The 24588-nt window shown below is 59.5% G+C and overlaps 1 protein-coding gene across 1 annotated transcript; it reads left to right on the top strand.

Annotated features, from left to right (window-relative positions):
* The first annotated feature begins 5125 nt into the window (after positions 1-5125).
* On the top strand, positions 5126-24492 carry RHBDF2 (rhomboid 5 homolog 2). The gene is made up of 19 exons (XM_064675769.1): positions 5126-5225; positions 14537-14654; positions 15873-16022; positions 16129-16235; positions 16528-16720; positions 16794-17006; positions 17567-17695; positions 18040-18173; positions 18388-18600; positions 18761-18872; positions 19205-19279; positions 19642-19803; positions 19958-20058; positions 20512-20575; positions 20701-20795; positions 21025-21100; positions 21566-21666; positions 21892-22045; positions 22685-24492. Exons 3-19 carry the CDS (start codon positions 15897-15899, stop codon positions 23102-23104), a joined length of 2475 nt encoding a protein of 824 aa, XP_064531839.1. The 5' UTR covers positions 5126-5225; positions 14537-14654; positions 15873-15896; the 3' UTR covers positions 23105-24492.
* Positions 24493-24588: the final 96 nt, after the last annotated feature.

Genomic DNA, 24588 nt, shown 5'->3' on the forward strand with positions numbered 1-24588 from the left:
GCCTGTGCCTGCCAGAGCACTGAGTGACATCTGCACTGGCTCTGGAGGTGATGAGAGAGTGCAAAAGGCAGGAAGCAGGTCCTGGAAATGGTACTGTCAGCTTTGGGAACCTGATTTAAAAATAATCCTGATAATGATGGCTGGGTAGGGGGTCCGTGAGACAGTGGTTGTCCTCCACTCTGTGAAAACCCACCCATGTCACGGTTCACTTTGGGACCAGAGGCTGGCAGAGGGTTTGGGGTGATGACAGAGATGCCTGAAGGGTTGGTGTGTCTGCAGAGGTGTTGTGCCTGCAGGCACTGGGGTGCCTATGGAGAGATGGGGTGCCAGCAGAGAGGTGGGTGCTGGTGACGGTGTGCTGGGGGAGCGCCTGTTTTGGCAGTCCAGCCTTGCTCTCCACCAAGCCCCCACCTGCCCTGGGATGCTGCATCAAGAGGTGCTGAAGCATCCTTGGCCCCAGCTCTTCCCCAGCCAAGAGAGACCAGGGCTGATGGAGCTCTGTTTCCCACACCAGACCAGCTGCTGGATACAGCTTGGCTCGGCACTGGTGGCAGGCAGGGAACCTCTGTAAAGCTGAAAGCTGGTAAACACCACACTGCAGCATCTGCTCAGCCAGGCATGGATCCGCTGAGCCCAGCACAGGGTCAGGCTCGGCAGAAGGAGCCACTGGGAATGCTGGATAAATAGCAGTGGGCAAGGAACATTGCTTCTCAAAGGTCACCATTTCCTCTGAACTGCTGTGAATTCGCCCACTTAGGTCCGTCCTCCCCTCCACAGCAGCATCCTCTGTCCCAGCCCTGTCCCAGCAGCTCCTGCTGACCCCAGCCCCAGTGCTGGGGGGTGAAGCAGGTCCCCATCAAGTCAAGCTCTTCCCAGCCTTATCATCTGACCGGGCAGAAAATCCCCAAGGCTGGACCATCAAAGGGAGCAGGCAGCTCTCAGCCTCCTGCCCTTTCCTGCTCCACTAAATCACTCTAGAGTCCTCCCAAATGCTTATTCTTTGAGAAAGCAATAAAAGAAGAGGAAACTTCAGAAGACAAACTCCCACCAGCCTGCCTTTGATTACATTTGATATTGTTTTATTCCTTAATGCTTTCCCACTGCAGGCTGGCTGAGGAGGGAGGGAGGGCGGGAGAGCAGGAGGAAACAGTGCTTGAAAGGGGTAAAAATACAAATTTCCCCATTAATATCTGTGTCTGGAGGGGTCTGTGTGCTGAGAGGGGCTCAGTCAGGCTCTGAGGATGACAGTGCCTTTGAGGACAGGTATCGGGGTCCCCCAGCTCCCCAGGCTGTGGACTCGGGGATGAGCAGGAGCATCCCTGTGTCTGCAAAGGTGACCAAGCTCAGGGCAGCTGCAGAGCACCGTACTGGTGGGTGATGGATGCTGGTCCCCACCTCCCAGCCCCTCGATGGCTGGGGCAGAGGAGCAGCAGGGACAGGCAGGTGAGAATGACATGACCAGCTCCATCTGCCACACAGCTGCCCACTGTGATGCCAGTGGGAAAGGCTTGGGGGGGCTTTTCCACGTACTCTGCCCTCACAGAACCAGACCTGAGTTCCCAGTTTGCGTGACAGGAAAAAATTCTCCCGTCTTTGCGTGAAGCACCAAGAACCAGATGGTCCCAGGGTGTCCCGTGTCCCCCGGGGGCTGGGCGGGGGTGACAGCTGTGACACCAGTGGGGATGGGGCAGCAGACACTGGTGGGATGGAGGTGAAAGAGAAGGGAGTGCTGAGCGATGGCAGAGGCTGAGCATACTCTGCTGCTGCTGGAACAGCTTCCATCCCGCTCGGAGCGCGGCCACGGCCTGGCCTCTGCCGTTCACACCGGGAACGGCAGCACAGCAGGATCCAGCTGCAGCACCCGGCGCTGGCACAGCCTGCCAGGGGCTCTGCTGGCTCCTAGCGGGCCTGGGGGATGGTGGCAGCGGGGACGGGCATTTTGTACCCTGAGGGAGGTAAGACAGCGTGAGAGTGGGACACGGAGAGGGCCAAACCTGTGGCGAGGGCTGGGGCAAGATGCGTCCACTCCACGCAGGTTTTTTTCCCCCAGGTTGTGTCCTGAGAGACCAGGGGATGAGGGGATGTGGGGACACAAATCAAACCCATCTGTCTGTGTGTGGGAGCAACTGGGGGGATTTCACACCCGGATGTGGGACTCGTAAAGAGCCAACAGTGGGGAAAAATCCTGGAGAACCTGGACATTCTAGGAAGCAGTTGGAAAAACAAGGAAACTTTGGACTGCAGCCTTGGGATGGCAGTGTGGGGTTTTCACAGCACCAGAACTCCGAAGTTGTGAAAATCAGGATCTTTTGTCCCCTTGTGTCACTGGAGCTGATGCCAGGCTCCTGGAGCCCCTCCACAGGCAGGGGCCCACATCCCATAACACTGTTCACCTGTGTCCCCCAGCCGGGGCTGGAGGTGCCTGGTGAGAGGGAAGGTCAGACTCATGGGATGCAGGGCTCCTTTTCCCCAGGGAGCAGGGAGCAGCCTCCCGGCTCTGCCAGTTCTCCCAAAGCAGGACAACTGGGCTGTCACATGTCACAGCCCCACTGGCATCCAGGTTTGTGTACCAGCATCTTTGGCAGGAAAAACTGCAGCTGCCATGGGAGCAAATGCCTTCCTTCAACATCCCTGAATTATCACAGAATCATGGAATGGTTTGGATTGGAAGGGACTGTAAGGCTCTGCTGCTACAGGATACCAAGGCTGAGGGGAGCAGGGCTGAGCTGGCCCCTGAAAATCCTCTTTAAAATCCCCTGAAACCTTCTCAGCTGTGGTTTCTGGTGAAACCTGATGTTGCTCAGATCTCCTGCAATGTGCCCCCATACCCAAGGACAGGACCTGCCCTGGCAGCAGCCCCCTGCCTTGAGCCTTGGGTGGGCAGTGAGCAGCAGGACCTTGCCTGGCCCCAGGCTGCTGGGGACGGATCCCACCCTGGGGGGTTTCATGGCATAAGGAGGAGGAAACTCTCTTGCTGAGATGTCCCAGCCCTGGGCCTGGCACATCAATACCAGGGCTCCCAACATCCTGCACAGGATGGTCTCCCAACGCCAGGGTGCACAGCACTGTGTCCCCTCCCTGCTTTCCTTTGGAGACAAGCCAGCCAGAACATTCCTGGCCAGGCTGTGGGTGGTTTGCTCCACAGAGGGAAGGGCTCTGCTGAGCATCTCCCCAGCAGTGACGCAACACCCTCTCGTTGCTCCCTTGGGGTTTTTTCAGCCATTTCTTTTGCTTCCTTATTGCCCAATGCTCGGTAGGGCTGGCACAGGTGGCAGACACCCTCCTCTCTTTCCCTCTGGAAAGACACATCCATGGAAAGACACATCCCGCAGGACACCAGCCTTGGAGCAGGATGCAGGCAGGGCCACGGCAGTGATGGTTTTTTGTCAGCCTTTGTTTGTCTCACCCAAAGGTTGTTCTGTCCCTTCCCAAACACAGGGAGAAGTCCATGCCTGGCATCTTGGCACAGGTCCCCACTTGCCACCGCCACCTCACCCTTCCCTCACCCCTGAGTCACGGATGGGGAGCACTCACCCACCCCGTGGCACAGCCCATGTTGGGGTGTCCATGCCCAGACACCCATCCTGGCACCTGCTGGGCTCTCCCTTTCTCCACCCGCTTCAAATCACAACTTCAAAGGAACTGACAGGAACCAAAAGCTTTCCCCACCCTTTTTTCTGCCAGGAACCGGGAGCAGATTTGCTGAGCCATGGAAGTGGAAGGTGGAGTGGTGCTGGGAGCACAAGCTCAATGCCCTACTAGGCATCAGAGATTCCAAGCTGGACCTGAGGACACTTTTAGCACAGTGGGTTTGCGGGTCAGAGAAATATAAAGGAAAATTGCAATTTTTGATAGCAAGGCATAAAATTCCTGGTCGTGGTTGTAAACTCAGTCAGTGCTCACCTGAGACCTGCTGCAACTTGTGAATCAAGAGTTTATTGTGTGGCAAAATCCAGGGCATATTGTCCTGTATAGAGGCCTCAGCAATACCTTGGAACTGCAAAGGCCTCTCCTCAGCCTCCCACCCTCCCGGGCACCCAACCTCCTCCCGGGATGGGAGGAAGCTGAATGTGAGACTGTTATGGGAGGCTGAATGTGAGGCTGTTGTGGAAGGCTGAATGTGAGGCTGTCGTGGAAGAAGAGTGACCCAACGCCGATGGTGGTGGAGCAGTGGCAGCCTCTGGGGGGCTCAGCTCTGCCAGCCCCTGGATGAGTCACTGTAAAAGCCAACACAACTGGCCCTGTGGCCGCTGCTCACTGCCCCAGCCCCGCCTGCGTCACCAGCACCTGGCCTGGGCACCGGGATGTGCCTGGGCCTGCGGAGCCCTCGGGGCTGTGCCAGCCTGCACCGTGCCCGCCACGCTGCCCAGCACCCCGGGTGCCCAGTGCTTGGAACTGGGGCCAGGGGGCCGTGCCTGTGGGTCCGAATGGTGACCAATCCTAAGAGTGACCAGTCCTAATGGTGACCAGTCCTAACACTGACTGGTTCTAATGTTTACTGGTTCTAATGGTAACCAGTCCTAATACTGACCAGTCCTGAGTGATGGGTCCTAATGGTGACCAGTCCTAATGGTGACTGATCCTATTACTGACTGGTCTTAATACTGAATGGTCCTGATATTGACCAGTCTTGATGTTGACTGGTCCTAATAGTGGCCGGTCCTGATGGTGACCAGCCCTAATACTGACCGGTTCTGATTGTGACTGGTCCTAATGCTAACCCGTCCTAATGGTGACCAGCCCTAATACTGACCAATCCTAATACTGACCGGTCCTGATTGTGAGTGGTCCTACTGGTGATCAGTCCTTATAGTGGCCGGTCCTGATAGTGCCCAGTCCCGATAGCGACCGGTCCTAACAGACCCTGATCCTAACAGTGGCCAGTCCTGATAGCCCCCGGTCCCAGCTGCGCCCGGCCCTGGCAGCGCCGGTCCCCCGGAGGCGGTGCCCAGCTCCACGTGCCCGGTTCCGCGGGGCAGGGGCCCGGGGGAGGCGGCAGGGGCTGAGCCCCCCGTGGCGGATCCCGCTGGGATGGGGCCGGTGAGGGCGGGCGGGACCGAGCGCCCACGGGAGCCCCACGCGTGGGGCCGAGACCCCGCCCCGTGACCCGCCCAGGCCCCGCCCCCGGCCCCGCCCCCAGCCCCGCCCGGCCCAGGTGGAGGCGGCGGCGGGACCGGGGCCGGGATTGGGATTGGGACCGGACTCAGCAGCGGCACCGGGCCGAGGTGAGCGGGGTCGAGGAGCGGAGCAGGGCAGGGCAGGGCGGGGCGGGGGGTCCCGGTGCCTCGTTTCGGTTGTTGCCGCTTTGTGACCGCCGCGTCCCGACAGCTTCCTCCTCCGCCCCGCGCGTCCCGCCCGGCCCGGCGCGGCCCCGGCCCCGGCCCCCGGCACTGCAGGGTGGGCGCTGCCCCGGCCCTTCGCCGCGGCCGGGGGTCCCCCTGCCCGGGCTGCGGCCGTGCCCCGCTCCCTGCCCGCTGCCTCCGGACGGATGGCGGGGGCCGGGCTCTTCCTCCTCCTCTTCATCGCGGGGGGAAGTGGGTGCGTGTCCCGGCGGAGTGACCCAGCCGGAGGGAAAAACCCTGCCCAATCCCCGGCCAAAGCAAGGGAGGAAAGCCCTAACCTACTTTCTGGCGCCGATGGCCCGATAACCAGGCGGGCGTGTGGTTTTGTTTGTGTTTGCTGGTTTTCCCCCTCCCCGGGCGAGCAGCCTCGACGCCGCGGGCAAGGGCAGGTGGGCAGGGGAGGGGGCCGGGTCCCTGCCCCCCGAGCATCCTCCGGTGCCGGCGGGGCTTTGTTGTTGTAGCTGGTTCGAGGTTTGGTTAAAGACTCGCACGTGCTGCCTGGAGTGGCGAGTGCTGCCACCAGCCCTTCGCAGGCAGACAAAACCCTCCCAGAGCAGAAGGACGCGGTTATCCTCCATCCATAGGTGTATCCCGCCGGGAGCAGAGGGATGCTGTGTGCGGATGTTTTAGCTAGTTGGATTTCTGCTGTTGGCCCTCCAGGTTTGGGACAGAGGGGTGAGACTGAGCGCTACCCCATCCTGCCCTGCCTTGCTGCCAGGCCATCAGGACGGGGCAGAGGCCGTTCTTCCAGGCTTGCCCACAGTCGGATGGAGGTGCCCACCGTGGTCTGGGACTCTGCAGCTCTCACTCAGCTCCCCATGCCCATGTTCCACAGGGGGAAAGGGACCTGAGAGGCTACATGGCTACTGCTGGGTCCCTGTGGCAAGAGGAAGTGTCCGCCTTCTTCCCCAGCGTGGCGTCATCCCTCTCACCACGGGGAGCTGGGACCTTCTCCTGCCTGCATGTTCCCAATCCCTGCATGGTCACTCCCATCATATCACTGAGTATGTGGAATAAGTATGTCCACTGTCCTGGACTCTCAGCCTCCAGCCCAGCTGGAGGGTTGGGAAATGCACCCCACCACAGTCCTGTGGATGTCCTGAGCAGGGAAATGCTGCCCACTTGGCTCCCTCCTTCCTGCCCTCTGAAGGAGCATCCTTTGGCTCCTTCCCTTTTCCCAGGTGGGAAATAACCAGCTTGGAATTGTCCCACCTCCAAAACGAACTGAAAGGTTCAGTTGCAGCTGTGTCTGGGGCAAACCAAAGCTGCCTCTGCCTGTGCTGCCCCAGTCACCACTGGCTTCACACGTGGCTCCCCGGGCTCCCAGCTGCTGCGCCCAGGCTCTGCCTCTCCCAGCTCCTTCGCATTTAATGGAGTGATAGACACCTTTTGCTGCTTGCTCATTTGGAGGGCAGCTTCTGCCTGCCCTGCTCCTGTTTGCTGGAAAGCAGGTGACCAGCTACTGCTTCCCCCAGTGGGGGGTTCTCTGGCACCGCTGCAGCTGCACTGGTGCACCTGGAGGTGCTGCAAGTGAGAAAGGGTAAACCACAGAGTGGTGTTTGACACCGAAACAGAGCCCTGGTTTAAGATGGAGCTGAGCCTGGTGTTGCTCTCAGGGGCATGTGTGAGCGCTCTGCGTGTGTTGCTGGAGCAGGGATGCCAGCAGCAGGAACAATAGATGCCTGTGGATGCTGGGAGAGCAGCTCGGGGGGTTGGGGATGCAAAGCACAGGGGCGTGAATCCAGTGGGGAAGGGCCCGGCTGCATTGTTTCTCTTGGGTGGGCTGCATTCCTTGGGGTGTGCTGTGGGACCTGGGGAAATTGGGCTGTGTTAGGCTGGGCTGGGCTGAAAGACAAGCACGTGGCTGTCCTCTGGGTCTGTGTTTTGTTCCTGGATACTGCTCCTGTTCAAGTCTTGCAGTGAAGCCGAGGGATCCCCCAAGCACATCCTTATTCCTTCCCTTAGGTTGTTCTCGACCTGAAAACAGCCCCTGGGATGAGCCGAGAGTCAGAAGATTGTTTATTGCCAAAGAAAGTAGGGGACAGGTGATGAGAACTAGATGGCTGGGGGGGTTGCAGAGCTGCCCAGGCTGACACAGGGCTCCCGAGGCATTTCCACATTTCCCATGGGCACTGGGAGCCCTGAGGCTGAGGAGTGAGTGTGGGCTTGGTACCGAAGGAGTCAACTGGTGAAAGCTGAAAATTAATTACTTAAATCTCTATGAGCCCACAAGTGATGGGATCATGAACTCTCCTCCTCTTGAGGAGCTTTTTATCTAATGACTTCTGGTTTCCACTGTCCTGCTGGGCTGTGAGTTGACTGGTAATGTGACAAGCCTCCAGTGGGCACGGTCCCTTTTAATTACAAGGATCCAGGAGTTGTGGTCATTTGGGAGCATGTGGTGCTCTGAGTTTTATGGTCATTTCCTGGCCTCTAAGTGAGCATAGAAAGCTGTGTGTGTGCTGGCGGGTACGGAATAAACCCTTGGCACTGGTACCCCTTTTTCTCACTTAATCCCCATTTCTTAAGAAAAAAAAAGGCAACAAAAAGGCAGTTGTTTGGTGGTTGCTCTCTTAATGAGGCATTTAGGGTGGAGAATGAACTGAGGGAGGGTGCCTTGGGAATGGCCATGTGCTGGGTGGCCCCAAACCAACCCTGCCCTCTGCTTGCCCACCACACAGGATCCCTGTGTCCCCCTCATCCTTGGGGACCTGCACCCTGAGGGCTAGTATCGTGGGGTGCTGGTCTTGTTAGCTGAGCATGGGGCAGGGGCAACCCCCAAATATCTGCTCTGGGAGGGCAGGGGAGCAGCCTGCACCATTTATGGAAATTGAGTATTTATGGGGTTTCCATGTGAGGGCTTCCCCCTCCACCCTTGTCCTCCAGGAACTGAAATCTGGGGGAGCTGTGTGGACTTTGATGGAGAAGGGACCAGCTACGTGCCTGTGGTGCAGTGGGGGGGTGAGAAGGCAGGGGAGTCTTATTGTGTTGTGGTGCCTCAGTTTCCCCACTTCTGAAATGCCACAAATGAGTCATAAAGCACAAAGGTGTCCTGTGAAACCGCTGCTTGTCACCTCTGGGGGGGGGGGGGGTTGTGCAGCCACCAGAGCAAGGTTGGTGCTGTGGCCATACCCCAAGAGGGGAGAGCGCGGGTGCAAACCGACTCACTCGATGTGGTGCTGGAGGCTGCAGTGGGACATGGGCAGGGAGGGAGCAGGGCAGTGCCCAGGGATGCTCCTTGGCCTTTCCCAGGCTGCTACTACCATTGGATGGGAGGAAGAAATCCACCAGTGTGGAGGGCACATGGTCTCTGTGCTGCATGTCCAGCCCTGCAGAGACCCGCTCGGATGGGTGGTGTGTGGTCACTCCTCAGTGGGATACTCACACACCCAGCCATCCCACAGGACCATCCCTCCCATCCACAGCCTCCTTTTTGGGCTCCTGCAGCTCCCAGGACAATAGGGGCCCTCCTTCTAGCAGTCTCTGTCAGCTTGTGTTTTATTTATTTATTGCTTAAGAATAATAATTCCTGATGTATTCCTCTGGTCTCATGGACCCGTTCAGGGTAGGGGAGATGTGGCTGGTGCCTCTGAGATGCCCAGTGTGCCCCCTCCCATGCCATGGGGATGCCTTCACTCCCTGAGTGTCATGCTGCAGCTTGTGCTGAGGGTTTGACAGAGTTATCCCTGTAATTTGCCGGCCTACAGGAACGCCAGGGCAGGGCTGGGAGTGACCTCCCGCTACGTGTGAGCCCGAAGGCTGCACGGTGGCTCACTGGGTGAATCCCTGACACTCAGCATTGGTGTGTCCTGCCCGTCCCTCAGCTCCTCCGTGGCATAAGCAGGCAAGTCTTGCTGGGGCCAACACTGTGTTGCTGGCATAAGGTTTTTCCAAAGGTGATGCCATAAGCAGGGTGAAGTGAGCTCATGCACTCGGTGGCACCCAGTCCAAGTGCTCCTGGGGAGGACACGGAGGTGGCTCCTTAAAAATCAGCATTTCCAGCCCCTGCACTGAAACTGTGTGGCTTCCCTGTGGGTGTACCATCCTAGGGATGGGATAGGATGGCAGGCAGGAAGAGCATGAGGATGGTGGGGGAGACCCCATCACCAGCTCTTGGCAGCCGAGAAGCTGCAAAGTGCGTTGCTGGCACAGGTCCATGGTGATGCTGCAGTGGGGAGAGCATCACATTCCATAGGTACTGGTGAGTGTAGGATTCCCCGTGCCAGGCTTGCACCGTGTGGGATGGGGATGAGCTGTTCCCAGCTGGGCTCTCCATTGCAGGGTGGAGACCTGGGTGCTTCTGGCCTGGTGGTAATCAGGAGTGAAAGGAAGGAAGCTGAGGAGTGACCCACCCACGTTCTGCTGCTGGTGGTTGGGAGGAGGGAGTGATGGGTGGGAGGGGTTGTCGGGGAAGGGGGGAGGCCAAGGGAACTGCTGGCCCTGGAAGGGGAACGAAGGAAGCTGCAGGTGTCCACCCAGGGCTCCCCCTTTGCATGGGGGCAGGCAGGGCGAGCAGCACATTGTACGAGCCTTGAAATGGCTGTGTTGAGATAAGGAGTCTGTTCCCAGAGATAGGGAGCTGCAGCCAAGGGGGCTCGTCCTGCCGCCAGCCCAGGGATCATCTTGTCCCTGGGATGAGCTGAATTCCTGTGCAGGGCTAAGCACCACCTCCCACTGCTGCATCCCACATGGCATGGGGATGCTCAGAGCTCGCAGCGAGGGGACACTGCAAGTAAGGGGCGTTTTTGTGAGTCCAGTGCTGCTTTGTGTGGCTCAGTGTGCTCCAAGATAGGAGTGGGGAAGTCTGCAAGCCCAGGCTGAGCCCTGGCACCAAGAGCTGCTGACAAAATTAGTGTTTTGCAGTGGAACCAGAGGGAGAAGCATCCCCCCCCATCCCCATTGTCCTTTCACACCAAGAATTTTGCTTTAAGAAGGGAAGTGAAAATGAACTCAGTAATGACCTGCAGTGTGGGGGTGGCAGGCAGAGGCCTGTAGGCACCCCTTCCCCTGGGTAAATACCAACCTGTGACCCCTCAGCCCCTTCCAGAAGGTGCAGCCAGGCCTCAAGCACTTGCACCATCATGTCTGCGCGCTCTGTGCTTAAGCCAAGCTAATGAGGAATCAGAGTAGTTCTGAGTAATTAATCAGTTCTTAGATAAAACCAAGTTAAATCAATCCTGGTAGGGTTGATCTGTGCAGATCCTGGAAAAGAGCTTTCCTTGGGTCTGGAGGGTGCTGTGGGCCTGCCCACAGTGCTGCTGAGGAGCAGCCGACCCCTCTGCACGTTCCCTGGTGGAGCCACCGCGCTTCCCTCGCTGCTGGTGGAGACTTTCGCCCTTTGCTCTTCCCGAAGCCGTTGGGGTGACTCAAAGCCTCCACGTGCTCATTCCTCACTTGGCTTGGGCTCCTGCCTGAAGAAAGGACTAGCAGGCTGAGGGTCCCCCTGTACAGCCAAGGCCCCTCCAGCATCATCCACCGCCCCAACGGTGCGTCTGCACCGCGGGAAGCAGAGGGTGGGTTTGTGCAGGGCCGCCTGTTTTGGGTTGTTCTGCTGTGAGGGTGTGTGGTCACCCTGGGAATGGGAGTGGGGAGGTGTGGGGTGGGTGGCCAGTGGCACAGAGGGACCCCAGCTCACCTGAGGCTGTGGGCTGGGAAGCCTTTGGGTGCCGGCACTCGCTCTGCTGGGGTGGGTGGGGGTCGTTGCACTGGTAAAAATTAACGAGGGTGGACACGGGCTGTGGCCAGGACGTGGGAAATCCTCCACATGGCTCTTTCCAGACTTCCCAGGCAAATCCTTCCCTCTCCATGCCAGTACGATGGCGTCACCCGGGTCTGCCAGAGAGTCCGGGACCGCACTCCCAGCATTCCAGCCCTCCCGGCAGGGCAGCCCGGGGGATGGCTGCCGTGTGCAGTGGTGAGAGCAGCTGAGCTGCCCCCGGCCCCCGCTCCCCTGCCCGCGGGCAGGGCTCTGCCCTTATCAGCGGGTCCAGCACAGCCCCCCCGCTGCCACGCTCTATCTCCCCGCCGCTTTCCTTCCTCCCGGGGCGTGCCGTGCTCCCAGCCCGCCCGGGCTCAGCAAACCTGCTGCCGTTGCCCAATGTCCTGCCCGACGCAGAATAATGGGAGAGGATGTTCTAATGGCAGCGTGGGCGAGGTGTGTGCTGGCTGCCTGCACACCTCAGGGACTGGAAGGGATCCCAGCACCCACTGGGAACTGGTACTCCCCATCTTCCCACCCCAGCCATCACAGAGATGGGGACTTAAGCCCCTGTGGGTGTCCATGCTGACCATGTGGCTCAGGGATGAGGGAGAAGGCAGCTTAAAATACCCCCTGAAGCACAGAGGGCCTCTCTGGAGACTCAGAGTGAAACCCTGCGTGTTTTGCTGACTGAGTCCATTGCAACAGGGCTGGAACACGTGGGGAGAAGATGGAATATTTTTCCTTTTTACTTCCCCCAGTAATATTTTTTCATTTCAAGAGCTGTTTGTGCTGGGCTGCTTCTCTCCAGATCTGAAACTTGAGACTGGAAAATGGTCTAAAGCTCTTCAAAAGGGAGCAGGATTGGGGGAAGGTTCTGGGCAGCCCCTACTCCGGTGTGAGTCCACAGGGGCTCAATGCTCAGAGCAATTACACCAGTCGAGTTTCCTATCCAGAGCTCTTAATAACTGTAGGAGCACCTTTTAACGCAGCTCCAGCCTTGAGAGAGGTCTTTAACGTGCTTGTGAATCATTTATGGGCAGCAGCAGCAGCTCTGCCTGATGGGCTCTTGGGTGTGAGTGGCAGTGCAGGTTGTGGGGGCGTTTGGGGGCTTTGTGGTATTGCTGACCCCTTTCTCACTCCCCTATGGAGATGGAGAGGGAAGAGCAAGGGCTCCCCATGCTCTGAGTGATGGGTGTGATGGGTGCTTGTGGGGGTCCCACTCCTGTCCCTGCACCCTTGGGTGGCTCAGAGCTGCTTTCTCCTCGAGCTTAATTGCACCAGCCTGATGCACTGTTATTCCAGCACCGGTAATCTTGCTTCCCCCCACACCAACAGGCTCAGGGAGAGAGACCCTAATCATTCTCCAAGCATCTATGAACCCTGTGCTGCATACACTCCCCTCTGACCAGGGCTGCTCTGCAGAGTTGTCTCCAGTGTCTCATACAACAATTGTGCTTGAATGTCCCAGTTCTGCTCACCTGGCCTTGCTCATGGTCCCTTTGTGTTGCTCAGACCATCCCATCGTGTCCTGTGGTGACGCCTTGTACGAGCCACATCATGTTTTCCATCACTTTCTTCCTTGGGTCAGCATTTGCTGTGATTCACCCCGGGGCTGGGAGCCAGTCCTGGTCACCTTCCTTGTGCCTTGCCTGGTTGAAGACTAAAACCTCATCCCAGTTGCTCCCCAATGACCCCAACACACCTGCCCTCTTGAGAAGGCATGAGGGCTTCACCCCCTGCTGCTGCTGGAGCACAGGCTCTGTGCGTCATGGCTGGATGTCAGGCTTTGGTGAGCTTCAGTGGGCAAGAGCTCTGGGAGGGAAGGTGGTGATGGTGGGGGATTTCTTCTTATTGACCAGACTAGGTGACCCCCCTCCACCCCCTGCCCATTTATCACTTCCCACGGGTAATGGCAGCATCCCCAGGGCATGGATATCTTTTCCAGCCTGAAGTGGCATCGTGCTGCCCTAGGACCCTTCTTCTAGCACAAAGCACAGCTCCTACCAAGCTCAGGACATGTTGGTGGGTGCTGAGTCCCATGTCTGTCACCCCCCACTGCTGTCACCCGCCTTGTCCCTGCGCTAGGGTGTTTGCTCAGCCATCCCCCCGTGTCAGCTCAGCACGTCACCTCTCACTTCCCTTTTCTGTCCCCAGGACAGAGCCACCACGTCCACCCTGAGCACCCAGGGACTGGACTGAGGCTCCCTGGGGACCCACAGCCGGGCTGTGCCCTTCAGTGGCACTGCTGCTGCCAGGTCTGCCAGGCAGGGAGCCGTGTTCCTGGTGGCATAGCCTTCCATCCTGGGGCTGGGAGGGTGACGGGCCCAGGACCATAAGGATCCAGACAGCCAAGCTTATGGCAGGCTGGCTCTGGATGGAGGCATGGCTGGCCTGTTCTCCTGCTGAGCATGCCAGCTCTGGAGGGTTGGGTGCCAGCACCAAACACGTGGGGAGCTGGAAAACACCTGCCCACCACCATCCCCGAGGGATTTCTCTGCCTGGCACAGGGTGAGACTTCTTGTGGCTCAGAGCCTGTGCTTTGGGGGGGTGGCTGCTGCCCACAGCTCATGTGGAAAAGGAGACTTGAGCCCTTGTGGGCTGCTGCCCTCCTCCCCCCTCTTGCCCAGTGCCAAATGTTGCCCTAATGCCCCGAGCCGTGAAAGCCGCTCCGGCCGCGCCGCGTGACCGGACAGCAGGTGCCCGCCGGGCTGTGCCAGCTCCCCCGGGAGCTGCGTCACCTCGGGGAGGCCAGGACTGCCCCTGCATCCCCCCTGCCTGGGGAGCTGCTGGGCAGTGAGACCAGGATTTTAAACGTGCTACAAACCTGCTCTGCTGGGAAGCCTGGCCAAGGGCTGTCTGGGGTGTGATGGGGGCAATTGGGGGTGGGGTTTTGGGGTAGGGGTGTAAGAGTGGGGCTGTGTAAGAATCTGGCTCTGGTTTCGGTGCTTCTGGCTCTCACCACTGAGAGCCATTCCTCGGAGCTGGAGGAGGATAAGGGTGTCCCAAGGATTGCTGTGATGGCAGCATGTTCCCATTCCCAGCTCTCCGGAGCAGCTGGCATCCCAGACTCATTGCTGGCTGCCCTGGGAGGAAAACAAACAGTGTCTCCAGCTCACCAGCAGGACGGAAAGTTTTGTTTGCTGGCGTTCTCCCAGTTCAGCAGCTATGAAACAGTGAGCACGGCACTTGTGTTTCATGCCCGCTCTTCCTGGGTGTCTTGCTTCCCAAGAGCTTTGCGTGGCAGCAGCAGGGGAAAGCTCCCTGCCTGCCCAATGCTGTTCCCTACCACAGAGCATTGCTGTAAATGGGGGCTTTTCATCTTCCTGCCGCTCTGTGCCAGAGGCTGATCCGTGTTCGGGGTGTCCAGCCACCTGCAGCCCTGTCCCCAGGGTCCAGGGAGCACTGAGCTCAGCTCTCCCTCTCCCAGGATGCTCCTGCAGCCCTCTCCTGCTTTCCCATGCATGGCTTTTCATTGCAGCCTCTCTCCCCACAGGCGAGGGGGGAGGAATTCAGCCGTGTCCCAGGGCTCCTGTGCGTGAAGGGCGAAGGAAGAGCAAGGCTGCCGTGGGCGTTTGCCATCAGGACACACTGCACAGGATCCCTCTTATGAGGTAAGGAAACCCTGGCGGGAACCAGCCCTGGCTGAGTCCCCAGGGGAAATTTGGGAGTTGGTTGCTCCCAGCTTTGGTGCTGGAGAAGGAGCCCAGCACCCTTTTTAATGCAGGGACAACAGGCCACCACCTGGCCCAGGAGGGCAGCAATTCCCAGTGGTGCCACCAGCTCCAGGCTTCTCCATCCCCAGGGAGCTGGTTCTGGATTTCCACATCCTCATGGACCTGATTCCATGGGCACCCCACAGTCTTAAAGCCAGGCTTTGCTTGTGGTGGAGTTTAAAGGGGAGGGTTGTGTTCAGGAGTCCAAGTGCTGGGGGAGCTGCAAACGTGTCCCTGTGCCTGACTCTTGCTTTGGGAATGGGCTGCCAATGGGATCCAGTTGCAGAGGGGGCTGGTGGGATCCCAGTCACTCAGCTGGTTGCTCAAGCGACATTTCCTAAGGAGAGTGGAGCCATGGGAGGCTGATTGTTGGGATCCTGTGCAGGTAGAGGAGCCAGGTTTGTGGATTGAGCTGGCATTTGGCAGCCAGTGGCACTGGGCAAGCACAGCAGGTGACACCATCCCCATGGCCATGGCTGTCCTATGGGGACAAGGGATGCTTCTGAGACCTGTGTGAGTCCCCTGTGCACTGGCACATGGTCAGGGGGGACAGGAAGAGGTCAAAGGGGGCTGTGCCTCCCTTTGATTACCCCCATAGCCCCTAATAGGATCTGGGACTCGCTCTCTTGTGCTTGAATGGAATTACTTTTCCTGCAAAGTCCTGCCTGATAGAGCCAACTGCAGGGACCCTTGGGAGGAGATTGCTTGAGGAATTAACCACCTCTTGGCTGTTAAGCTTCCCCCTCCTTGCATGTGGTGCCAGGGAGGATTCAGTCTCCCAGCCTGGCACGTGTGTGCACATGCCAGAGGGGAATGTCCTGCATCTCCCCTCCCGTGGGGCACCCAAACACGTGGTGGGTCCATGTGGGAGCTGTGGTGCGTCTGGGGATGTGGATTGAGTATTTTCAGGCGTTGTCTGTCCCCTGGGTTTTGGGGATGCAGCAGCTGGACTGATGGTGGCAAGGTCTCACCAGCACAGCCAGTGGCACAGGGGGCTGAGTCTGGTGACATCCCACTGGTGAGGCTCCAACTCCCACTGGGACCCAGCTTTTACCCCCACATGAGCTCCTGGGGAGGTATTTCTTCCCCTCTCACTGCCTCCCTGCACCCTCCCAGCCTGCCGACCGCCGCCGGCCCGAGATGTCAGCCGGTGACAAGAATGGGGGCAGCCGCTCCAGCAGCAGCCGCCTGCAGAGCAAGAAGCCCCCCAACCTCTCCATCGTCATCCCGCCCCGGGAGGCAGAGGAGGATGGTGCCCCCAAGGAGGTGAGTGATGGAGCTGCATCCGTCCCGTGCTGAGTTTGAGGGGCTGCTGTCCCTGGGGGACCCCCCCCGTGCCCCCCTGTCCCTAACACCCTGCTCTGCCTTCCAGCCCTCCAAGGTCCCCATCTACCGAAAGAGCAAGAGCCTGCAGGAGCCCCGCCTGGAACGCCAGCACGGATTCCGCCGGCAGACTTCCCTGTCCCAGAGCATCCGCAAGTGAGGGCAGGGTGGGCTCCAGCAGTGGCTGGGTCACTTGGAGGGGCCCCTGTCAGGTTGTTGTGGGTACCAGCAGAGGGCTTGGGATGGGAATGGAGAGTCGTGTCTCAGAAGGGAATGTGAGAAGGACTTCCCCCCACTTCCCTTCATCTCCCTGCCAGGTCAAAACTGCCCTGCTGCAGGGCAGAGACACCCCGACCCAGACCACCTGCTAGAGGGGATGCCCGGGTGGAATGGTGGTGTTGGAGTGAGGGAACCAACTGTGTGACAGGTGTGCCCACCTTGTGTCCAGGGGCACAGCGGAATGGTTTGGTGTCAGCAGCGACTGGGAGGGGAAGCGCCAGCAGTGGCAACGCAAGAGCCTGCTGCACTGCAGCATGAGGTATGGCAAGCTGAAGCCTGCCTATCGTGACATGGAGCTGCCCAGCCAGGAGGTGCCCTCCTTCCAAGGCACTGAGTCGCCCAAGCCTGCCAAAATGCCCAAGGTAGAGCTCGGGAGAGGGGGGTCCTGCTCCCAAGCCTTGCTCTCCCAGCACTGACACCTCTTCCCTCCTGCAGATCGTGGACCCTCTGGCCAGGGGCCGTCCCTTCCGCCACCCCGACGAGACCGACCGTCCCCACACGCCCCACCACGTCCTGCCCCCGCTCACCCCCGGCGTTGTCTCCTTGGCATCCTTCAACAGCATCCGCTCCGGCCACGCCCGCCTGCCCCGCAGGAAGAGGGAGTCTGTCGCCCACATGAGCTTCAAGGCGGCCGCAGCCCTTCTCCGCGTGAGTTTTGGGAGCCTGGGGGGGCATCATCTTCTTCCTGAGCCAAGTTTCAGCTCTGTCCCTTGCCCATCACCTTTGCTTCCTGGCTGTTGGCTTTACGTGGACACCGCTGTCTCTCCAGGGTGGGTTTGAGAGGCGAGATTGGTGGTTTTTAACCTGAGCTCCACTTAAAAAGGGTTTTGGCAAAAATTGGACAATCTTAGAAAAAAGCAGCTTCTGGGTTCCATCGCTGAGGAGCCAGGAAGCTTCTCCAGCAACCTTCTTGCTCCTGATGAGCCCTGGGCAAGCCTTGGGTTTGTGGGACTGAGACAAGACAGATTCAGAGGTCACTTGTCATGCTGACTAACATGGCCATGGCCCAATGCTGGCTCCGACAAGCGAAAGGCAGCACCTGCTGCCAGCTCCTGCTGCCAGCCCTTCCCACACAGGGGAATATGGTGGCTGACTGGGATTTAATCCTTGCCCCTTGGCTTTGGGGAGGGAAGCTATGAGAAACCCTTGGTGCTGCGAAACCTGAGGGCCTTCTGGCTTCTTACCCTTATTTGCTTCCCCTGCCAAAGGGACGCTCTGTCCTGGAGCCACTGGCTCCCAAGCGGAGGAGCAACAAGAGGAGCTTTGTGTACCCCAGCTTCATGGATGAGGACATGGTGGATGCTGCTGATACCCTGGACTCGTCCTTCTTCAGTAAGGCAAGCGACATTCCATGCCGGCCACCGGGGTGGGGGGCTGTCCCAGTGCCCCTGAACAGGGGCTGGATGTGGAGCAGGGCTCTCACAAGGACCCCTGTGTCAATGCCTCACCCTGCCCCATGAGCAGGGGCATCAGTGGCTGCTGTGCCCCAGTCTTGGCGATACTCCTTGGGGGTGCCAGGGAGTGCTGTCACCATCGCAGGAACATTTCACGCCCTGTGATGTGCAGTTAATGAGATGTCAGTGGGGATCACCCCCTCCCCCTGACCTGGGGGATGCTCAGTCAGGGGGAGGCTTCTGACCCATGGCACGCATCCAAGAACACATGTCCCTTCTCCTTCCAGATGGACATGCACGACGAGACGTACTCCATGCCCGATGATGTCTTCGAGTCACCACCTCTGTCAGCCACGTACTTGCGCATGCACCATGTGGGGGAGGATGCCAGGGTGTCCCCCGAGGTGGAGCAGCCCACCTCGTGAGTACCAGCTCTCAGCAGGCGCTGCCCTGCTGCAGGCAGGCCAATGTCCCCAGCCATCCCTGCCACAGGGCACTGGGCACTTCAGTGTGCTCCTAGGAGGGTGAAGCCAGGAGGTGCTCCCAGCCGTTATCCCAGGGTATCCCTGCGGCCACGGGGTATTTCTCAGCTGGTCCCTTTTGGCAGCTGTGGTGGGTTTCTCCTCTCTCCGCAGGCGGGAGGGTGCCCGGCTCGCCTCGGTGTCCGGCGGCGCGGGCGCGGCCCCCCGGCGAGGCAGGCGCATCGCCTCCAAGGTGAAACACTTTGCCTTCGACCGCAAGAAACGCTACTACGGGCTGGGGGTGGTGGGCAAGTGGCTGAACAGGACGTATCGCCGCAGCCTGAGCAGCATGGTGCAGTCACAGCTGGAGATCACCGACAGCCACCGGTGAGGGGGACTGAGGGCACGGGGATGGGCGCGGGACACTCTGGCTGTAACCCAGATGTGTGTCCCCCTCAATGCGTGGGGACCAGGGCTTGGGGGGCTGCAGTGTCGCTTTGCCCAGCCGTCCTTGAGCTGCTCAGATGTTGGGTCCTGTCCCCTGCAGGCCGTATTTCACGTACTGGATCACCTTTGTGCACATCCTCATCACCTTGCTGGTCATCGGCACCTACGGCATCGCCCCCATCGGCTTCGCCCAGCACGTGACGACAGACTTGGTAAGTTTAAGAGCCATCTTCCAGGGGAGACTGTGACCACCAGTGTCCCAGGGTGTCATGTTCCCTGCAAGAGGCGGGAGCATCCTGGGGGGCTCCTGCTGTTTGAGAGGCGCCAGGAAATAGCCAGGGCAGGAGGACGAGCAGCAGCATGTTGCAGCAGCATGTGTGGTGGGAGCAGAGCTGTTCTCCCTCCAGCCTTGCTGGTGGGACCCAGCAGCCCTTCCCCTTGGATGAAGGAGGCTGCTCAGCCTCTCAGGAGTGGAGGGAGAGGGGGATGCACCCCCATACCTCCTGTTTCCCCACTGGGAGCTGATCCTGGCCTCTCTTGACAGGTACTGAGGAACAAGGGGGTCTATGAGAGTGTCAAGTACATCCAGCAGGAAAACTTCTGGATTGGGCCCAGCTCGGTAAAGACACTGCCAGACCCTTGTCCCTTGGTTCCAGGCTCTGCCCTCTGCTCCTCTTGCCCTGAGCTGAGGGGATTCTCTGAAGTGCTCCTCTCCCTGGGGGGGAGAGCTTGACCACATCATTCCAACCTGCTGCTCTGGTCCCTCAGTGTCCCCATCCCTCTGGGACCTGCAGCATCACAGTGGGGTGGTCAGAAGAGACCCCATCCCCTTCCCACCTGCCTTCCCCCCATTGGGGTAGCAGAGACCTGTGTCTACTGCCTGTGGAGACCCCCTGCCCCTGCTGAGCTCTCCCTAGGGGCAGCTGGAGGGAAGGGAGGTGTGCAGACAGAGCATCCGCTAGACCGGCATCTCCTTCCCAGATTGACCTGATCCACCTAGGAGCCAAGTTCTCCCCCTGCATCCGGAAGGATCGGCAGGTGGAGCGGCTCATCCAGCGCGAGCGGGACCGGGAGCGCGGCTCCGGCTGCTGCGTCCAGAACGACAACTCGGGCTGCATCCAGACCCTGCCGCAGGACTGTTCGGTGCGTGCCGCTGCCGTGGGCACTGGGAACTGCTGGAGATCCCTGGGGAAAAGGGGGAAAACATCTCTGCCCTGCACAGCACCGGGGCACGGTACATGTGGGGTCAGAGTGTGCATTCCCTGTCGCATCCTCAGTCTCTCCATCCTTCCCACAGGAGACACTGGCGACGTTCATCAAGTGGCCGGGCAGCAACGCACCGGCCATGGGCTCGGGGGAGAAGAGGACATCAGGAGCTGTGTGTCACCAGGACCCCAGGTAGAAGTGACAGCTGGGTGGAAGTGGCACAATCACCTGGCTGTGTGCAGGACATGGCAGAGGGGCTGCCCAGGGCTGCCTTTCCAGTTTGGATGCCTTGAATCCTCCTGTCCAAGGGGCTCTTACCGTAGGAGAGTGAGAAGGAAGAGGGAATCAGTAGGGTCTGTCCTAAATGCAGGCAGCAATGGGTGACACTGTTGTGTTGGCTGGTCCCTGTTCTGCTGGGATGGGTGATGCTGGGGAGGGCGTCAGTGGGGGTGAGTGCTGTGGGGTTCACCTGTGGAAGGAGCTGCTGTGGGGTGTTGTAGGACACCCCTTGGTGGGCAGGATCCCTCCTGAGCCAGGGAAAGGGGCAGGTCCCAGGGCTGCGTGTGTGTGTCTGAGGGCATTACTAGTCTGCAGGGAGGGATATCTTGGGGGAACTCACCTGACTCACCCACCTGCTTCCACCAGGACGTGCGAGGAGCCAGCATCCAACCCACCCCACGTGTGGCCAGATGACATCACCAAGTGGCCGGTAAGAGCCCAGTGCCACCGTGAGCTGGTGACTCCATGGTGGCAGCAGGCAATGAGCAGGCAGGGGGCTGCAGGCAGAGCCTGGGGCTGGACCCTGACCAGAGCTCCTCCCCCTCCTGCTTCTAGATCTGCACCTACGAGACCAAAACCAACCACACAGGCTTTGCCCACCTGGACTGTGAGATCAAGGGCAGGCCCTGCTGCATCGGCACCAAGGGCAGGTGGGTCACAGCGATGGGGGCACCCGGCCTGGCTCCCTCCTCTGCCCTCCTGCCTCTTGTTGTCCCATCAGTGTCCAGAGCTGTGGCAGGGTGGGGAGGGAGATTATGGAGCCTTGCGGGGTGGGAAGCATGGAGGCAGCAGGACCAGCTGCTGGGAGCAGAGGGGGATGCTCAGGGGAGCAGGGAGTGTGCCCTGCCCCGAGCGAGCCCCCTGCCTGCCCTCTGCCAGCTGCGAGATCACGACGCGGGAGTACTGCGAGTTCATGCACGGCTACTTCCACGAGGAGGCAACGCTCTGCTCGCAGGTGAGCAGGGCCAGGGAGACACGGCCGTGGATGTGGGATGCGATGCCAGCAGCCATGCTGCTGCCAGAGTATCCTGTCAGGAATGGGACACGGTTGGGATGGGTGTGAGCAGGAGGGATGCAAAGTACAGGGGCTTGCCCCAGCTATTGGTTGGGCTCCTGCTGGTGTGGTGCAGGAGGAGATGTAGGGCTTGAGCCAACCTCACCTGGGCAGCGATGGTGTCCTTGGGAAAGGCACATCCTGGGCAAGAAAACAACCATTCAGCATCTCCTGGGGCACTGGGGATGCTCAGCTGCTCCTTTTCCAGCATCTGGGCAATGCGGGTGCCCCACACCACCCAGGGTCTCCCTGCAGCTGGCACACAGCATCACTGGCTGCACATCCCTGTGATCCATCCTTTGCTCCCTGTGGCTCTGGGGTCAGGGCCGAGCCCTCACCACCCCCCCCAACCCTCTCCCTTTGCAGGTGCACTGCCTGGATGAGGTCTGTGGGCTCCTGCCCTTCCTCAACCCAGAGGTCCCTGACCAGTTCTACCGCCTGTGGCTGTCCCTGTTCCTGCACGCCGGGTGAGCCACAGCCCCCTGCACCCACAGGGGTGGGGGAAATGGGGATGGGAGTGTCCATTGGGATGGTCTGGGACCCCTGGTAGGATGGGAGAAAAGAGGGAAGGGCACTCCCACACTGTGGTGACATGTGCTATCTGTGGAGGGTGCTTTGTAAGGTGTCTTGTGCCCTGGGGCAGTGGGTGGGAGGGCTGGGCAGGGGTCTCTAACACAGGATCTCTCCCTCAGAATCCTCCACTGCCTGGTGTCGGTGACCTTCCAGATGACAGTGCTGCGGGACCTGGAGAAGCTGGCGGGCTGGCATCGCATCTCCATCATTTTCATCCTCAGTGGCATCACGGGAAATCTGGCCAGTGCCATCTTCCTGCCCTACAGGGCGGAGGTGAGGCCTGGGGGGGCTCTGTCCACATCACCTTGAACCCAGCCAGCTCCCTGGGGACTAAAGGACATCCTTCCCCATCCCTGTCCTGGCAGGGATTTGGGGAGAGGGCTGGAGCACAGGGCTCTCATCTGCTGGCAGGTTTTGCTGCAGGGAGGGTGAGAGGCTGGCACTCTGGTGGCAGGGGGAGACGGTGTCTCTGCCCCACGTGTGGTGTTCGCACATGCCGTGTGTGCCACACGTCGCCACGTGTCCCTGTGTGTGCCGGGGCCCCGGGCAGGCAGATGGCTAATCTGCTGCCAGCCAAACCCTCTCAGGCTTTAAATGAGATCACACCAAGCACCCTAATCCTCCCGGGGGTGCGTCAGGATGGGGCTGGGGGGGTGCTGTGGTCTGGGAGGAGGTGATGCTTCCTGGTTGCTGAGTCACAGAAAATATCAGCTCTGCCAAAACGGCCCTGATGTGCTCCCTTCCTCTCCCTCTCATGCCAGGGCTCCCACCCCTGAGCCCCACACAGGAGCCTGCACAGGGATGCAGAAGCCAAATGACTTTTGCAAGGGGAGGAGATGATCCCTGGGGACATGGGGATGTGCCTAGGGTGACATGTGCAGGGTCTGGCCATGACTCCCCCCATCCCTGCAGGTGGGCCCTGCCGGGTCCCAGTTCGGCCTCCTGGCCTGCCTCTTCGTGGAGCTCTTCCAGAGCTGGCAAGTGCTGGAGAAACCCTGGAAAGCCTTCCTCAACCTCTCTGGCATCGTCCTCTTCCTCTTCATCTGCGGCCTCTTGCCCTGGATCGACAACATCGCCCACCTCTTCGGCTTCCTCAGTGGCCTCCTGCTCTCCTTCGCCTTCCTGCCCTACATCACCTTCGGCACGATGGACAAGTACCGCAAGAGGGCCATGATCATCGTGTCCCTGCTGGTCTTTGTGGGGCTCTTTGCCTCGCTGGTGGTCTGGCTCTACGCCTACCCAGTGAACTGGCGCTGGGTGGAGTATCTCACCTGCCTGCCCTTCACCAGCAAGTTCTGCGAGAAGTACGAGCTGGAGCAGGTCCTGCACTGACCCTGCCGGCGGGGACAGGGCTGGGAGAGGATGCTTTCCGTGGGGGAGACGGCAGCAGCTGCTCCAGGATGAGGCAGGCCCTGGGCACAGCTTCATCCTCAGGGATGGTGGGTTTAGGTTCCTGCTCAGTACTGGGGATGCAGTGGGGAGCAGGCCTGAGCCAGCCCTGCCTTGCACCCCTTTGGGCTGCCTCCTGGTGCTGAAAAGCCATAACTGATTTGGGGACCGACTCCTGCATGGGGAAAGGGCCGAAGGATGTGGAATTTTGGTGTATCCACAGCCAGGCTGGACTCCCAGCCCAGGGGTGAAGCTGCCGAGGTCTCCAGCCTGTGTCCCCGCCTGCCTGGGCCCTGTCCCACCTCAGTGCCTCTGGGCGCTGCAGCTCATACTGTGAACACGACCCCCTTTTTGCAGGGGCACTTCCTTTTATCCACAGCTCTTTAGGCCCAGGGTTTCCCCACTTCAGACTCCCTGGAGTCTCTGTCATTGCTCTGAGATGTTCAGAGCTGAGCTTCAAAGGTATTTTTCAGTCTTGTTCCCCCTGAGGTCCTGAAGGAGGCTTGTGCCTCCCCACCTGACTCCTCACTGGATGGAGAGGCAGGACTTGAGACAGGGGGCCTTGTCTTCCCCTTATTTCAGTGAAATTCCCTTTTTGGAAGGGGAGAAGCAGCACAGACCATGTTTGTAGTGCCGCTAGGTGTGAAGTAGGCAAGCACAGAGAAAAACACCCTGGGGGGGTTGTGCGGCTGCTCCTGAAGCCCACAGACCTCTCAAGAAGCTGTTGGTGCTTCCACTTTCTGCCTTGAGTCCCTGCTGTTACTCTTTTCCCTTCTTCAAAGCCTAGAGACCCAGGTAACTCTCCCTTCCTGAGACAGTGCTGGTCAGATGGAGAAGTGCAGGATGGGGCAGTTGCCTTCCCCCTTTCCTGCCTCCAGCCCTGAGCTGCTCTGCCAGCATCTCCTCTGCCTTCCCATCAGCCATGGCACGAAGGCAGGTCCTTCCTGGGGTCCAGGTGACCCCTCTGGGCTGGTTTGGACCCAGGCTGGTGCCAGGATGTCTCCCCTGTTATATGTTGCTTTGGTGCTGGAGGCCTCAGTGCTTTTAAATGGGGGCAGGTGGAAATCCCCCAGTTAGGATGTCCTGGGATGAGTATTGAAGGGCTGGGAGCTTGGCTCCCTTTCCACAACCACTGGCCAGGTGATCCCAGGAGCCTGTGGCATCTGCATCCCTCCCTCCACCCGGGGCCAGTTTTCAGCCCTACTCAGTCCCTCCAGTTGCTGCTCCAGCCAAAGACAGACACTTCACCTCATTTGTCTCTTTTTGATACTTTTTCTAAAAGCTGTGGGTTTTCCCCCCCCTTAATAAATTTCTACCTGTATTTAATGAGACGCACAAGGCTTCTTCTCCCTTCTTGGGCCTGGGGATGTGGCACTTTTGGGTGGTTCTGGTTGTTTTGGTGATGGTTGGTGTGGCAAGGAGGGAGG

This window comes from Pseudopipra pipra, chromosome 19 (assembly GCF_036250125.1).
Source record: "Pseudopipra pipra isolate bDixPip1 chromosome 19, bDixPip1.hap1, whole genome shotgun sequence".
NCBI classification, from domain to species: Eukaryota; Metazoa; Chordata; class Aves; order Passeriformes; family Pipridae; genus Pseudopipra; species Pseudopipra pipra.

Coding starts and splice junctions, on each gene's coding strand:
- RHBDF2 (XM_064675769.1), top strand. CDS start 15,897: ATGTCAGCCGGTGACAAGAATGGGGGCAGCCGCTCCAGCAGCAGCCGC. Junction 16,236..16,527: donor CTGTCCCAGAGCATCCGCAA/GTGAGGGCAGGG, acceptor CCTTGTGTCCAG/GGGCACAGCGGAATGGTTTG. Junction 18,174..18,387: donor GAGGTGGAGCAGCCCACCTC/GTGAGTACCAGC, acceptor CTCTCTCCGCAG/GCGGGAGGGTGCCCGGCTCG.